The sequence below is a fragment of the Lycorma delicatula genome, chromosome 4, assembly GCF_047948215.1.
Source record: "Lycorma delicatula isolate Av1 chromosome 4, ASM4794821v1, whole genome shotgun sequence".
Classification (NCBI taxonomy): domain Eukaryota; kingdom Metazoa; phylum Arthropoda; class Insecta; order Hemiptera; family Fulgoridae; genus Lycorma; species Lycorma delicatula.
Genome location: NC_134458.1, coordinates 6,459,236 through 6,476,093, shown reverse-complemented (window position 1 = coordinate 6,476,093; position 16,858 = coordinate 6,459,236). Strand labels below are relative to the sequence as shown.

General features: G+C 32.8%; 1 protein-coding gene across 2 annotated transcripts in view; it reads right to left on the bottom strand.

The window, feature by feature from the left end:
* Window positions 1-16,858, bottom strand: part of SWIP (strumpellin and WASH-interacting protein) — a 135,724-nt gene that overhangs the window by 106,524 nt on the left and 12,342 nt on the right. For both annotated transcript variants that reach the window (XM_075362217.1, XM_075362218.1), the window contains 2 exons: window positions 14,592-14,816; window positions 14,240-14,473 (listed from right to left, as the gene is read on the bottom strand). In XM_075362217.1, coding sequence (XP_075218332.1) covers window positions 14,240-14,473; window positions 14,592-14,816 — 459 coding nt within the window. The remainder of the gene's footprint in view (window positions 1-14,239; window positions 14,474-14,591; window positions 14,817-16,858) is intronic.

The following is a 16,858-nucleotide window of genomic DNA, read 5'->3' as shown; positions in this document are numbered from 1 at the left end:
CAGTGAATTTCTGAAGGGCAGGTGCAGATCAGGATGAGTTGCAGTGTTCCACAGGGCTCAGTGTTGGGGCCAACAATGTGGAATATTGCGTACAACAAAGTTCTGTCCATCAAGCTTCCCATTGGCAATCCCTTACTGAGTTTGCCGACAACTTGGTACTCATTGTGATGGTCAAAACAGAACTGACAGTAATGGACACTGGGAACAAGGCAATAAATATTATTGTCTTGTACCTTCAGGAGGTTGAGCTTCAGCTTTTCTCAGAGAAGACCTAAGTGGTCATAGCCTCACGTAAGAATAATACTCATCCCAAATTTGTTTAGGGTCAGTATTACTATAGTCAACCCTTTCCCTGCATACGTTGGGATGTGGATGAATAAAAGCATCATGTTTCAGAGACATGTAAAAGAAGTGTCGGTTAAGACAAAAAAAAATGACAGCCTCTATCGTTTGGATAATGACCAACGTCAGGTGTTCCCACACATCAAAGCAGAGGATCCCATGTGGTGCTCTCGCAAGTGTTGTACAGCACCATTTTGGTCTGCCTTGCTAGAAAGGGGGGAGAGCTCATGAAATTCTTAGCCTGGTGCACAAGTCTACCTCCATTCAGTTATACTAGCAGGTGCAGGGCCATCTTGGGTAATGTCACCAGTGTAATGGACGGACTTGCACCCCTGGATTTCCTTGTTCTAAAGAAAATGGTGGTGTAAAGGGGTGCAAGTACGGCAGATATAAAGGTATTGCTTGTCCACAGGTGGCGGAGAGATGGGATCAGTCGATGAAGGGCAGATGGACTTGCTGTCTGATCCCTGACCTCCTGAGGCAGCTGGACTGTAATCACAGGTAACTGATGTACGAGTTGACCAAGTTCCTTACCAGACACAGGTGCTTTAAAACATATCTGTGCATGTGGATACTAAGACCCTCTACAGATTGTGATTTTTGCAGCAAGAAAACTATGTGTTAGTGTCCGATTAGTTCCTGCAGCACAGGGAAGCATGCCAGAGAGAATTTGGTGTGCTTACCCCAGAGAATATCATTGAGACTAAGCTGCAGACTGAACAACCAAGACACAGTGTCCACAATGTTGTTTAAGATTATCTGAAAAAAGATGACAGAAGAAGTGCAGAAATGATTAATTCCTCCTGAATCTCCTTTAGGACTGTGTTCATATTAAGATAGGCCCATCCTCAACATGGGTAACAAAAAAATATTGTATAAAATGTTGATGTAAGCTTCAGCAAAGTAGTGAAGTTTACACAAACTAAGGTAAGCTTTGTTAGCCTACTAAGCTAAGATTTGTTATTCCAAAGCTATATGCACTATTATTGACAGTACATTTCCATTCCTTTTAAAGAGACATTTTGAAACCTTGTAATGTGCAAACTGCACAGTGGTAATATTTCAAGGCTTAAAAATGAAAAGCATATATTTTAATCTTCCCTTCATGGCCACAATTCTAAAAAATCTTTTTACTGTTTGATTAGAGGATACAGATTTGTAATATAGGTTCCAACCTGAGTATCTAAACCATAACTTATTTTACTCTATATTAAGGAAAATATACATCTCCAATAATTTTTCAAAATGCTTTTTATAGAAATTTAAAAAATCTTAATATACAGTTAAATTTCAATAAATTTCTATTTGAAGTTACACATATGGTTCTTTCAACTTCAATTTCAATCCTAAATCTTGTCTCATGAAACCGTGCAGCACATATAAATATGAATTCAGCATGTATGAGTAATATCTCAGAAGTTTAGGATGAATCAATCATTCTGTCAATCCCACATGCAAGTGCAATTATTACTTTATGGATATAATATATACTGAAAGTTATCACTTGTCTGGTACTGTGACATCCCAATGATAATAAAAGTTTTGTTGAGTCTGTTACTGATGTTTAATAATGATTTCATCATATGTAATGCTTCACACCATTACTCAATTCAGTGAAAGAAACTATTTCAGTCTATATTATTGTGTTACTCTGTACAGTATAATAAAGTTTTATAGTCCATTTTGATAACAGTTTTATTCAGTGTTAATTTTCATTAATTTTAATTAACCCTGTGTTTTTATGCCAATCAAATTTTAATAATTAAGGGGTATTCTATTTTAATTCAACAAATAATCACTGCATAACTATTTTTTATTTTGATGATATTTGGTATATGATAACTACTCACCTTGTAGCGGCCAAAAAATATTTTTAAAAAACTTTTTTCTTGAGTAATTGACTATTTTCTAACTCGCCAACAGATAAAGACAGCCATTTTTGTCAAAGTTTCCATGAGATGTAGTATTCTTATTTTACATCAAAAAGAGGTTAAAAAGGAGTTTTTGGAAAGAATAAAGATGGAACTTCATCTTGAATTATTTTTTACTCAAAATTCATTTTGTTACATAATAAAATCTTGTAATGTTTACTGAAGTTGTTTACAAATTGTTGTTTTTTTCAAATTTTGGTCCCAAAATAAATAACGATGGGCTTAGAGTAACAGACCTGTTTCCTACATTTTAACTCTTAGGTACTAGTAGTACTTATAAAAAAGAATTGGACTGTTACCAAATCTCCTTAAAAAAAATGTCCGCCAAATAGTAAGATTCTGAAAATGTCTTATTTTTGGGGCCCAAAAACCACATGTGGGATAGGTGGCAAAAATCTGAAATGTTTTCAGCAGTAAGTACGTTTTATGTACTTTCAAACCATATAAAATTAATTTGGTTACTCATAGGGGTTGACAAGTAATGAAGCCAACAAAACCACTAAAAACACTGTTCCTTCTAACCGTAAACAATGTATCCAAAAATACTGATATGCATTTTTTTTCAGATTATAAAAATTACAACTAAACTCATTAGAATGAATAAATTGATAATTAATAGTCAATTACAAAATGATAAATAGTCAATTAAGAATGATAAATAATAATTACAAATAATAAGCAATTCAAATACATAACAAGTTGTTCAATTCACTTTTACCTTATTTTACTCCTGCTACTGGAAATTATGAATAAATCTTGCACTTTTTGATAACAAGCTCTGAAGGTGTAAGAATCTTTAAAATCTTTTCCAGTTGAACCCATGATTTCTTGAATGAAGTACTGGGACCCTACGGATGGAAAAAGTGTATTCGATATTCCTCTTCATTTCCATATATTTTGACTTCAATGAGTTTGCCTAACCACCACTTGCCATCGTATACGTAACAGACATTATTTTTTACATTTTGACATTGGTAAACCTATAAAGCAATCAGAAACACTAATGTCCTTGTGTACTGATATTAATGTAAATGTTTCTGATTCAGAGGTTGCCGGAACTTTCACAATACATTTCTAACTTGTTGGAACATAACTGTAAAAGGTTCTTGTTTCTGGGATTGTTGTGATTATCTGATAATGAGAACTGAGGTATTCTTCAGTCTCTTCAACATCTTTAATAGAACAGAAAATAAAAGTTATATTTTTAATATTGCCTTTACAATAATTTTACATTTCAGAAGGTGTAACAATTTGATTGTTGACTGTCCTTTGGAGGCTTGATTTAGTCAGTACTTTTTACAGATCCACCAATACCATCACATGGTCTTTTTCCATGTATGAGGCAAAAAAAAAGCCATTCAGCTACGATTTCAAAAAATTGATAGTAGCACAAATTTATGAATTTTTTTTTGTTTTTATACTGGGCTGAGGAGCTAACAGAAAAATAAAAAAGTTGTTTAATTTCTGGTAAGCGTTTTTACTTTATTTATAACTTGCTTTTGGAAGCAGAGCGATGTAGTATTGTGCTTCAAGTACTCACTAATCATACAGTAGCTTTGGCTTTGTAATTTTCCTTCTTTTTTTTAAATATATGAGAAATGGATGTACTATGGCATAAGTTTTTGACCAGTGGTATGACTAGACTTCATCCTGTATCTCAAAAGGAAAATTTTGAGAGAAGTCTCCCATTACAATACATTCACCCTCCAACAAGTTTTCCTTTTTAATGTTGAGGAAATTAGCTTTTTTCTTTGCAAAAAAATGATGCCTTTTTAGATTAAGTTTTCAGTAAGTTTATCTAAGTACTCTTGAAGCGGAAGAATCTGAACAGTTAGTTCACAACAGTCAACAGAAACCCACTGTTTGAAGATAATTTCAGAATCAAAATCATCCCAGCTCTCTTGCAGTAATCTGAGAACTTCATTAGTGCCTCGACATTTTTCATACTGTAACAACATGCACATTTCATTTTCTATATCACATACCATGGTTGAAAGGAGAATTTTATTATCAAATTCCATTTTAAGGCACATAACATGAGTTTTACATTTTGGTGGGTGACACACATACACAGAGTGAGTACCTGACCCACCAGCTAGAACACAAAATTTAGGTCTTAATTCAGCAAATTTTGAAAAACCATTTTTTAAATTATGTTTTTCTTTGAAGGCTGTGTACAATTCTTTTAAGTTACATAAGATAAGTCTTTTTTGAATAATAATTTTCTTCCCATCAGCTCGTCTTACAGAGACACAATCCTTCTTGCCTGGGATCATTTGACTGTGCTCATCATTCTGGTAAAAATCTTGGGACAAATTTAATAAAATTTTCATCAATTACGTGACTGGGTTTTCTTTTTGCTGATTTGTGGCCACATTCCACTTGTTTTAATTGTTTGGATTGACAGGCTAAATACTAACACTAGTCATTTTGAATTTTTTGAATGCTCCAGCTGCATGGTAATAAACTTAAAATATTAATTTTTTTCCTGGGTTGATGTAACTGTTTTCATTTTTTCAATTAATTTAATGATTAATTCTTCATATTCCCTACCTAAATCAGCATAATTTTGTTGAACTAAACTGGTTTCTTCTGTAGAAATATTTAAATCAAAGTAATCATTTAATTTACTGGTAACTGACTCGGCTATTTTTATAACTTTGTTTTTTTTTTTTAATTGGTTCCTTTGCGCTGCTCAATAATTTTTGAACCTTAACGAGGGAAATGCCAAGTGCTAACAAGCTTTATTCACCAAATCAACTATAACACATTGAGGATCAAATATATCTTGGCATTCTGGTTCGCTTTCTGTATCATGTTGTGATTTTTATATTATGTTTAAGCATTTTGTACACAGTACTCTGCCTGGAATTAATTTTAAATTTGGATTGCTTGTTGAAAGTGTCAAAGATATTTCTCAAAGAGATTTCTTAACCAGTTTAGTATGACAGCTAAATGGATCAGAACAACTTTTCCCATTAATATGAAAATATTTATCTAAATATTCAGTTTTATGAAACGTACAGATATTTTTTGTTTCAGTACAATCCACCTCTTAAAGATATCAATGTTTTTTTTGCTGTTCAGTAAACTAAAATATTGTGCAATACTGAAGATCTATTGTAAGTCAATTTGTGACATACTGTTTCAATGTGAATGCCAATTGAACACTCCATAATCTGTTTTTATAAAATGCTAGGGTTCTTAAAATAACAGTACAGTTAGTATAAATTATAAAACTACCAGCTGTACCTCACTTTGTCTTATCCCAGTTTCTGTACAGCTAAAATAACAATTTCTCTAATTTGTAAAATTAAAAATAAAAGATATCGCATAAAAGAGAAGTTCACTGCAAATAAAATTACTTTATAAACAAGTGCACATTGCCTAATGACAGTATTAACACTAACAACAATACAACATATATTGAAATCAAAACAGTAACTGAGCCTTCTACACTGTTTACATTCAGATTATGCAAACATTCATGTCCATACATGTCTAATCACTTTCGTGTTTAAACATGAGTTTGTATGTACGAGTCATACTTTAAGTAACAAACTATCTAAAATATAAGCTATCTCATTATACACATATCATAATATTTTGTATAGTAGGCCTACATTATTATCTGAAAAAATACATACTGTGAATTTTTTGGATACATTGTTGTTCACGGTTAGAAGGAACAGTGTTTTTAGCAGTTTTGTTGGCTTCATTACTCATCAAACCCTTTGAATAACAAAATAAATTTGATATGGTTTTAAAGTACATAAAAAGTACTTACTGCTGTAAACATTTCAGATTTTTGCCACCTGACCACATGTGGTTTTGGGCCCCAGAAATGAGACATTTTCAAAATCTTATAATTTGGCAGTAATTTTTTTTAATGAAGGACACTCAGTAACAGTCCAATTTGTTTTCTATAAGTACTACTAGTACGTAAAAGTTGAGAAATAAGAGACAGGCCTGTTACCCTAAGCTCTTCATTATTTATTTTGTGCCCAAAATTTGAAAAAAACTTTGTAAATGTAACTTCAGTAAAATTAAAAGATTTGGTTATGTAACAAAAGGTACATAAATTAAAATCTAATAATGTGTTAAACAAAGATGGTAAACCAATATATAATACGAAAGGACTTTACCTTATATAATAAGGTAATAGATAGATAAGGTTAATAGTAAGATAGATGGGTGGAATATATTGAAGAGTTATACGGAGGAAATGAATTAGAAAATGGTGTTATAGAGGAAGAAGAGGAAGTTGAGGAGGATGAAATGGGAGAAACAATACTGAGATCTGAATTTAAGAGAGCATTAAAAGATTTAAATGGCAGAAAGGCTCCTGGAATAGACGGAATACCTGTAGAATTACTGCGCAGTGCAGGTGAGGAAGCGATTGATAGATTATATAAAACTGGTGTGTAATATTTATGAAAAAGGGGAATTTCCGTCAGACTTCAAAAAAAGTGTTATAGTCATGATACCAAAGAAAGCAGGGGCAGATAAATATGAAGAATACAGAACAATTAGTTTAACTAGTCATGCATCAAAAATCTTAACTAGAATTCTATACAGAAGAATTGAGAGGAGAGTGGAAGAAGTGTTAGGAGAAGACCAATTTGGTTTCAGGAAAAGTATGGGACAAGAGAAGCAATTTTAGGCCTCAGATTAATAGTAGAAGGAAGATTAAAGAAAAACAAACCAACATATTTGGCGTTTATAGACCTAGAAAAGGCATTCGATAACGTAGACTGGAATAAAATGTTCAGCACTTTAAAAAAATTAGGGTTCAAATACAGAGATAGAAGAACAATTGCTAACATGTACAGGAACCAAACAGCAACAGTAATAATTGAAGAACATAAGAAAGAAGCCGTAATAAGAAAGGGAGTCTGACAAGGATGTTCCCTATCTCCGTTACTTTTTAATCTTTACATGGAACTAGCAGTTAATGATGTTAAAGAACAATTTAGATTCGGAGTAACAGTACAAGGTGAAAAGATAAAGATGCTACGATTTGCTGATGATATAGTAATACTAGCCGAGAGTAAAAAGGATTTAGAAGAAACAATGAACGGCATAGATGAAGTCCTACGCAAGAATTATCGCATGAAAATAAACAAGAACAAAACAAAAGTAATGAAATGTAGTAGAAATAACAAAGATGGACCACTCAATGTGAAAATAGGAGGAGAAAAGATTATGGAGGTAGAAGAATTTTGTTATTTGGGAAGTAGAATTACTAAAGATGGACGAAGCAGGAGCGATATAAAATGCCGAATAGCACAAGCGAAACGAGCCTTCAGTAAGAAATATAATTTGTTTACATCAAAAATTAATTTAAATGTCAGGAAAAGATTTTTGAAAGTATATGTTTGGAGTGTCGCTTTATATGGAAGTGAAACTTGGACAATCGGAATATCTGAGAAGAAAAGATTAGAAGCTTTTGAAATGTGGTGCTATAGGAGAATGTTAAAAATCAGATGGATGGATAAAGTGACAAATGAAGAGGTATTGCGGCAAATAGATGAAGAAAGAAGCATTTGGAAAAATATAGTTAAAAGAAGAGACAGACTTATAGGCCACATACTAAGGCATCCTGGAATAGTCGCTTTAATATTGGAAGGACAGGTAGAAGGAAAAAATTGTGTAGGCAGGCCACGTTTGGAATATGTAAAACAAATTGTTAGGGATGTAGGATGTAGAGGGTATACTGAAATGGAACGACTAGCACTAGAAAGGGAATCTTGGAGAGCTGCATCAAACCAGTCAAATGACTGAAGACAAAAAAAAAAATGTAACAAAATTAATTTTGAGTACACTAAGATGAAGTTCCATTTTTATTTTTTCCAAAAACCCTTTTTGACCTCTATATGATGTAAACTACGAATGCTACAGCTCATGGAAAACGCAACAAAAATGGCTATTTTTACCTGTTGGCAAGTATGAAAATAGTATATTACTCAAGAAAAAATTTTTTTTAAATATATTTTTTGACCAATACATGGTGGGTAGTTATATACCAAATATCATCAAAATCAAAAATAGTGATGCATTGATCATTTGTGAATTAAAATAGAATACCCCTTAATTATTAAAATTTGATTGGCACAAAAACACAGGGTTAATTAAAATTAATTAACACTGAATAAAACTGTTATAAAAATGGACTATAAAACTTATAGATACAATAAAAGTTTTGAAAATCTGTTGAATTAAAATGGAATACCCCTGAATGGTTCTGTCGTGAAACATACACCAGGAAAACCCCATAAGTAGCTCTCAAAAAAAAAAAAATAATCAGCAACATATACGAGATCTGTAAAAACAGTAATGAGACTAGTTTTTTTTTTTTTGGCAGCCAAAAAAAAAGTAACTAGTAAACACATGGTAATATCAATAGCTGATTTATATTTTTAGTCTATTGTTGTCATGTGAGACATAAATAAACATTTTGTGAAACGAGTTTTTCTTGTGCATTACAAAAATGAGTGATACAATTATGAGCAACATTGTGCAATCAAGTTTTGTCTTAAACTCAGTGAGAATGCTACTGAAACTTTTCAAAATTGAAAAGGGCATATGGAGACGACACTCAGTCACAAACTCAAGTTTTTAGGTGGTTTAAAACATTTTCAGATGGCCGGGAATCGATTGTGAACAATCCACGCTCCTGGAAGACTGTTAACATCAAAAAGTGACGACAATATTGAGCAAATCAGAGACTTGATACGGTACAACCGGTGATTAACTATCAGAATGATTGCAGAACAATTGAATTTGAACCATACCACAGTCCATCAAATTTTAACAAACGAATTGATCATGTAAATGTTTGTGCAAAATTTGTCCCAAAAAACTTCATTGTTGAATAGAAAAACAACAGGGTGGAAGTGTTCCACGATCTTATAGGGCAAATTGAAACTGATCCTGATTTTCTAAAGCATGTTATTACTGGTGATGAATTTTGGATATTTGCGTACGACCCAGAAACAAAATGCCAGAGCAAGGAGTAGCACACTTCAAACTCACCACGTCCCAAAAAAAGCAAAAATGAGCAAATCAAAGCCATGCTAATTTATTTCTTTGACAGTAATGGCATTGTCCATAAGGAGTTTTTACCTACAGGACAGACTGTAAATCAATATGTTTAAAGAGAAATTCTTGAAAGACTGCGGAAAAGAGTTGCCCGCGTGAGACCAGCCATCAAAGACAATCCAGGTGCTGCATCGTGACAATGCACCTTGTCACTCTGCAATCCCAATTAATTTGTTTTTGGCACAGAATAACATTCCTGTAGTTCCTCAACCACCTTATTCACCTGACTTGAGTCCCTATGACTTTTTCCTGTTCCCAACTATAAAAAAACACCTCAAAGGACACCATTTTGGAACAGTAAAAAACATTTTAAAAAATGTAACCAACCACCTGAAGAATATATTCTGGTTTCTGAGTTCCAACAATGCTATGAAGAGTGGGAAAACTGTTTGAAGCATGGCATGGCTTTCCAAGGGAACTTTTTCGAAGGCGAGTCCATATATAATTGGATTGTAAATAAAAGGTTTTTCTGATCCCAAATCATTACTTTATTTACAGACCCGTATATAACCCTGAAACTGCAGTCAAATTGCAACAGGCATTAGCAAAAGGAAATTTTTTAATAAAATAAAGAAACACAAAATTGATGGTAAATATGTTAGCCCTAAAAAAGACTTGAAAGTGTGTAAAAACAACTGAAAAGTTGGACAATTTTACAAAAATTGCTATCAGAAAAAAGTTCATTTTATTTCAATAACAAGCTTTCTAACTTGAATAAAATATTAAATGCAATGAATACCAATAAAAAATTGCCAAATTTTTCTAGAAGTACATTATATTGTGTTTTAAAATCAATGAATTTTTGTTTCATATCAAGAAAAGACAATTCTTTATTGATTGAATGTGAAGATATTATTTCATGGTGTAGAGAATATTTAAGAGAAATTAAGTAGTTTCATGAAGAGGGTAAGACAATTTATTATCTACATGAAACTTGGATTAATGCAGGACATGTACAGGAAAAGGTATGGGTGGATAAAGAAACAAAAGATGCTTTTGTATAAGGTTTGTCAACTGGGGAGAAAGCCATGGCTGGAAAAGGTAACTATTAATAATAATGCACGTAGAAAATGAAAATGGGTTTTTGAATGGTGGTTGATGGGTATTTGAATCCCTATCTTTCCTAAAGTACAGGGTGATTCAAAGAAACGGGAAATTTTGAAAGTTGTGTTGGTAGCCGTGGGCGATTGGTACCACTTGATAAGTGGCGCCAGCCTCTCTAACCTAACCTGCCATTTAGTTGTCATGAATCCTTGGAGTGGTGCGCAACGTGCATTTGCTATCAAAGTGTTTTACAAAAACAGTGACAGTGTGGAGGGAGCGCGTAGAGAATTTTGCCGTCATTTTAATCTGGGACGGCACGACCGTATTCCATCAGCATATGCAATTAAAACATGGATATCTAATTTTGAGGAAACTGGCTTGGCAATGAAAAAGAAACCTTCAGGCCGTGGGCGAACCGTCCGTACACCACAGAATGTTCAAGCTTTACAAGATGCTGTCACACGAAGTCCACATCAGTCAATCTGTCATCTCTCATACCATCTATACAAGTTGCAGATCGTCCAGGAACTGAAACCGAACAATTCAGTTGTGCGAGCACAATTCTGTAGTGTAATGCTTCAGAAGATAAATGATAACGAAGAGTTTGTTCACGAACTGTGGATGTCAGACGTAGCGCATTTCCACCTCAGTGGATTTGTTAACAATCAAAATTCAGATACTGGGCACAAGAAAATCCTACGCAGCTACACCAGCATCCTTTGCACAGCCAGAAAGTGACCGTGTGGTGTGCTATGTCATCTTACGGTGTTATAGGCCCTTATTTTTTGAGGATGACAATGGTCTTGCGATTACAGTGACATCGGCTCATTACGTAGCCATGCTTGAAACCTTTGTTGTGGAACAACAAAAGAGATTTTCACCAATTCTTAACACAGTCTGGTTTCAACAAAACGGAGCAACGTCACATAATGCACGAATATCGATGGCAGCTGTACGCCGATTGTTTGGACAACGTGTCATTTAACGAAATGGTGACATTAGATGGCCTCCCAGATCGCCTGATCTCTCAGCTTGCGATTACTTTTTGTGGGGGTCACCTTAAAAGCAAAGTGTTCCACAGTAGACCTGCTACAACGGAAGAACTGAAGGCATAGATCCGAGAAGCAATTGCGGAAATTCCAGTTGAGATGTTACGTCAAACCGTGATCAATTTAACGAAGAGACTTCGTGAGAGTTTACGTAGAAGAGGAGGTCACCTGGAAGATGTCATCTTTAAAAAATTATCTAAAATGTATGTATCCTAAAATGGCAACATTTGTACAATTACATGAAATAAAATTCATTTTCTAAAAAAAATTTTTCGTTAACTATATTTAATTTTTTTAATTTCCCGTTTCTTTGAATCACCTGTATAATGATGAAATGAATGGTGACAATTTTATGCAGTGGTTTAAAAAAACTGTCATGGAAGCATCTGTCATAGTAATGGACGTGCCATACCACTGCCTGAAAACCGAAAAAATTCCAAACACTTTCACCCAAAAATTGGAAACTGCCACCAAATGGTTAAAATTGAAGAAAATTGCATACACCTAAGATGTGTAAAAAGTAGAACTTTTAAAAATAGTAAAATCAGTTACACAAAAATAAATTCATTATCACGTAGGTAAACTTGCAAAATCAAAAAACTGTGCTGTATTGTGTCTTCTTCCATACCATTGCAATTTTAACCCGATAGAATTGATATGGGCACAAGTAAAAGGCTGTATTGGGAGTAATAACACAACATTTAAGTTAAATTATATAAAAAATTCATCAGTAGAAGATGTTAATAGAGTACATGCAAATGCTTAGAAAAATTGTATTCAACATGTAATAAAAGAAAAAAGCATCAGAAGTGGACAGTTTGCGTGAAAATAAATATACTGTGTAATACAACGTTATTGTGTTAACTATATAACAATAAAGTTAAGAAGAAAAAACACGCTTCTTTAACTGAATTTTACAATCAAAAAGAGAGTTCTCAAAAAAATGGTACCAGTACCTTTTGAGTTTTGGTAAAACAATAGTATGGCTTCAGACATATGTATGTGATCTGAATGCCAGATTATTCTTTGTCCCAAGTAAAACATTTTGTAAATGAATACTGCAGGAACTTATCATTCAAGAGGTTAGCAATGTAATGGAGAAAGCAGTGTGATCAGACAGAAAAAATAAGAATGAGAACTGTTATAAGGTTGAAGAAACTGAAAGGAAGTTAAAGAAAATATAGGGGAAAATGAAAACAGTCTGATATGATGATTAATATGAGTTATATTATTTTAACTAAATTATAAAGACATTGATAATTATAAAAAAATATTTTTTTTTTTTTTTTTTTTTTTGTCTTCAGTCATTTGACTGGTTTGATGCAGCTCTCCAAGATTCCCTATCTAGTGCTAGTCGTTTCATTTCAGTATACCCTCTACATCCTACATCCCCAACAATTTGTTTTACATACTCCAAACGTGGCCTGCCTATACAATTTTTTCCTTCTACCTGTCCTTCTAATATTAAAGCGACTATTCCAGGATGCCTTAGTATGTGGCCTATAAGTCTGTCTCTTCTTTTAACTATATTTTTCCAAATGCTTCTTTCTTCATCTATTTGCCGCAATACCTCTTCATTTGTCACTTTATCCACCCATCTGATTTTTAACATTCTCCTATAGCACCACATTTCAAAAGCTTCTAATCTTTTCTTCTCAGATACTCCGATTGTCCAAGTTTCACTTCCATATAAAGCGACACTCCAAACATACACTTTCAAAAATCTTTTCCTGACATTTAAATTAATTTTTGATGTAAACAAATTATATTTCTTACTGAAGGCTAGTTTAGCTTGTGCTATTCGGCATTTTATATCGCTCCTGCTTCGTCCATCTTTAGTAATTTTACTTCCCAAATAACAAAATTCTTCTACCTCCATAATCTTTTCTCCTCCTATTTTCACATTCAGCGGTCCATCTTTGTTATTTCTACTACATTTCATTACTTTTGTTTTCTTCTTGTTTATTTTCATGAGATAGTTCTTGCGTAGGACTTCATCTATGCCGTTCATTGTTTCTTCTAAATCCTTTTTACTCTCGGCTAGAATTACTATATCATCAGCAAATCGTAGCATCTTTATCTTTTCACCTTGTACTGTTACTCCGAATCTAAATTGTTCTTTAACATCATTAACTGCTAGTTCCATGTAAAGATTAAAAAGTAACGGAGATAGGGAACATCCTTGTCGGACTCCCTTTCTTATTAGGGCTTCTTTCTTATGTTCTTCAATTGTTATTGTTGCTGTTTGGTTCCTGTACATGTTAGCAATTGTTCTTCTATCTCTGTATTTGAACCCTAATTTTTTTAAAATGCTGAACATTTTATTCCAGTCTACATTATCGAAAGCCTTTTCTAGGTCTATAAACGCCAAGTATGTTGGATTGTTTTTCTTTAATCTTCCTTCTACTATTAATCTGAGGCCTAAAATTGCTTCCCTTGTCCCTATACTTTTCCTGAAACCAAATTGGTCTTCTCCTAACACTTCTTCCACTCTCCTCTCAATTCTTCTGTATAAAATTCTAGTTAAGAGTTTTGATGCATGACTAGTTAAACTAATTGCTATAATTGAGTTATACTCCGTATAACTCTTCAATATATTCCACCCATCTATCGACTTTACCTTTCGTATTATATATTGGTGTACCATCTTTGTTTAACACATTATTAGATTTTAATTTATGTACCCCAAAATTTTTTGGAGACGGAGCATACAGGAAAGTTAAAAAAATATTAAGAGATTAAATATTATTTTATAATATAAAAAAAAGTTACCTTTCTACTTAATTCCCACAGATGTCTAAACAATTTTTTATCAGCAGTTCCAAACAGATTTGCACTGAGCACATACATGGAACAAAGTTTTGTCCAAGTGAGCATAACTTCCATATCCGGCTGTTTGCTTTCAAATTCATACAATCCATTTTTTATAAACATAATCATCTTCTCAGCTAAGACATTATTTTTCTTAACTGGTCCCCTCTTTTCAAAAGGTGAATGTAACATTTTCTGAAATTAAATAAATAAATAAAAAACAAAACACGCACACACCAATAATACATTATTATTACTAAACAATACTAAACAATTTAATATGTTTAATATTCTACAACAAAGTTATACTTACATGAAAACATTTTGAAGAAAAAAGACTAGAATGAATTGAATCAAGCAATTTTTCTAGCCGTTTTATATTATTTGAATCTACGCCTAATCCAGATGGATCTTGCACGGCTGCTTCAACACTATGCCTATAGCGGGTCCAATGCTCAGTTAGACATGTTTGGTTAGCAAATAGTTCATCAAACATTACAAGTAATAACAAAATATCACCAATACAATCCATTATGTCCTACAGAAAAAAAAAAAAATATTAGAACATGAGAAGAAATAAAATATAGTGTCCTATTGAGTGCTTCAAGATTTTAAAGTTACACAATTTTGGAAAACCAAACCTAAACTTTTTATATGTTACAAGTAAAATCTAGAGACCAGGCAATTTCATCATGCAGTGTTTCACAACCAAAAAATGTGTTAAAATTGTGGAAACGTTTTATAGCATTCCCATTTAACAGAATAGGAATTATTTTTATAATAAAGACAATTCACTAGCTTCCAGTAACATTCGAACAGAATAATTATGTGGTGAGACAACACAATATGCATTCTTCTCAAAAAATTTGAGATGTCCAGTTCGGTTCTTAAAGTGAAAGTGCCAGAAAAGGTTCGTCCTGGTTACAATATTGATAAAATAAATCAACATATTCCCAAAAATCCAAGAACTTTGATTTTTCACCATTCTCAGTAACTGAACATAATTGAAAGCTCCCTGGACAGGATATTAACGAAAGGCCTTGTCCTACACACATAAAATACACTTTATTTCAAGAACTTAAGCCTACTGATCAAAGACATTGCTATATGTTTGTCAATTGGATCCTGCAGAACACAGAATTCAATGCAAAATTTTGCAATATCATCTTTAGCAATGAGACCCATTTCTGTCTTGCAGGTTATATTAATACACAAAACTGCTAGATTTGAGGATGTGAAAATCCTCAAGTTACTAAAGAACAACCCATATATCCATTTCATGTAACTGAATGATGTGGTTTTGGAGTCAAGGAATTATAGGCCATTCTTTTTTGAAAATGAGAATGATGGAACAGTCACTTTCAACTGGAAAGCTATTGCTCTATGCTAGTTATATTTTTATGATCTCAATTAGAGAATACAGACCTTGATGACGTATTTCTCCAGTAAGATGGTGCTACTTCCCACACAACAAGAGAAAACTGGTTTTATTAAGAACATGTTTTCCGGATCTTGTCATCTCTCAAAATGGAAATATAAATTGGCCAGTAAGATTATACGATCTCATGTCATATTTTACCTTTGTGAAGAATTTTCACGGATAAAGTTCATGAAAATAACCCTCAGATTATTAACTATTTGAAAGAAAATATTCAATAAGTTACCCAAGAAATTGAACAATTGTTCCAAAATGTAATCGAAAATTTCAAAAAGAATAATTATCTGCAGAAATGGCCTAGGTGAACATTTTGAAATCATTATCTTTAAACACAAAGATGATGCAATGTAAATACGATTCATACTTTTTTAGAACTATGAACTTTATTTAGGAAAGAAAATTCCTTACTTCTTGAAACACCCATTATAGAGCAAAATAAAATGCGAGAAATAAAATAAAATTTATAGTTACACAGGTTGCAGAATAGAAAATTATTACGCATAAAAGATTAAGTAAATGTTTGTATAATATTAACAATGATGATCCTAAAAAATCTTATCCTACAAATCAGTAGAACTTAAATCAACATTCACCAAATACTTCTTAAAACATATCTAATTATCAGCCCTCTAATGCAGGTTTGTGCTCTTCAAAGTTAACCAGTTAGCTATATAAAATCTAGGAAGCAGTAGAAAGAAATACTACATAAAGTCAAAGACAGTAGTTAGTTATGATTAATATGACGTCACGATTGCAGAACATCAACTACCAACTAATGACTGATATATTATCCAGAAAAAATGCTAATAATGGAATGTTGAGATAAGAAGGTACTCAAGCAAGGAGATTTTGGTAATATGCAATTACTTGTTTTAGACTGTGGTTTCAGTCATGCAGATCTCAATTCCTTCTGCACAGATGACTCAAACATCTGTAAAATTAATTATCCTGATTTAATAAACGAAATTATAAATCTTATATATTAACAAAACAGAAAAAGCCAAATAGTGTTATCAAAAAAAGATCTTTAAGCGTTTGTCCTGTCTCTTAAACTTGCCACAAGCAAGATTCCTAAAGACTAAGAATAAAAGGAATGTTTACGCCATTGCGTAAAGTTGCGTTTATTCCAATGAATTCAAAGT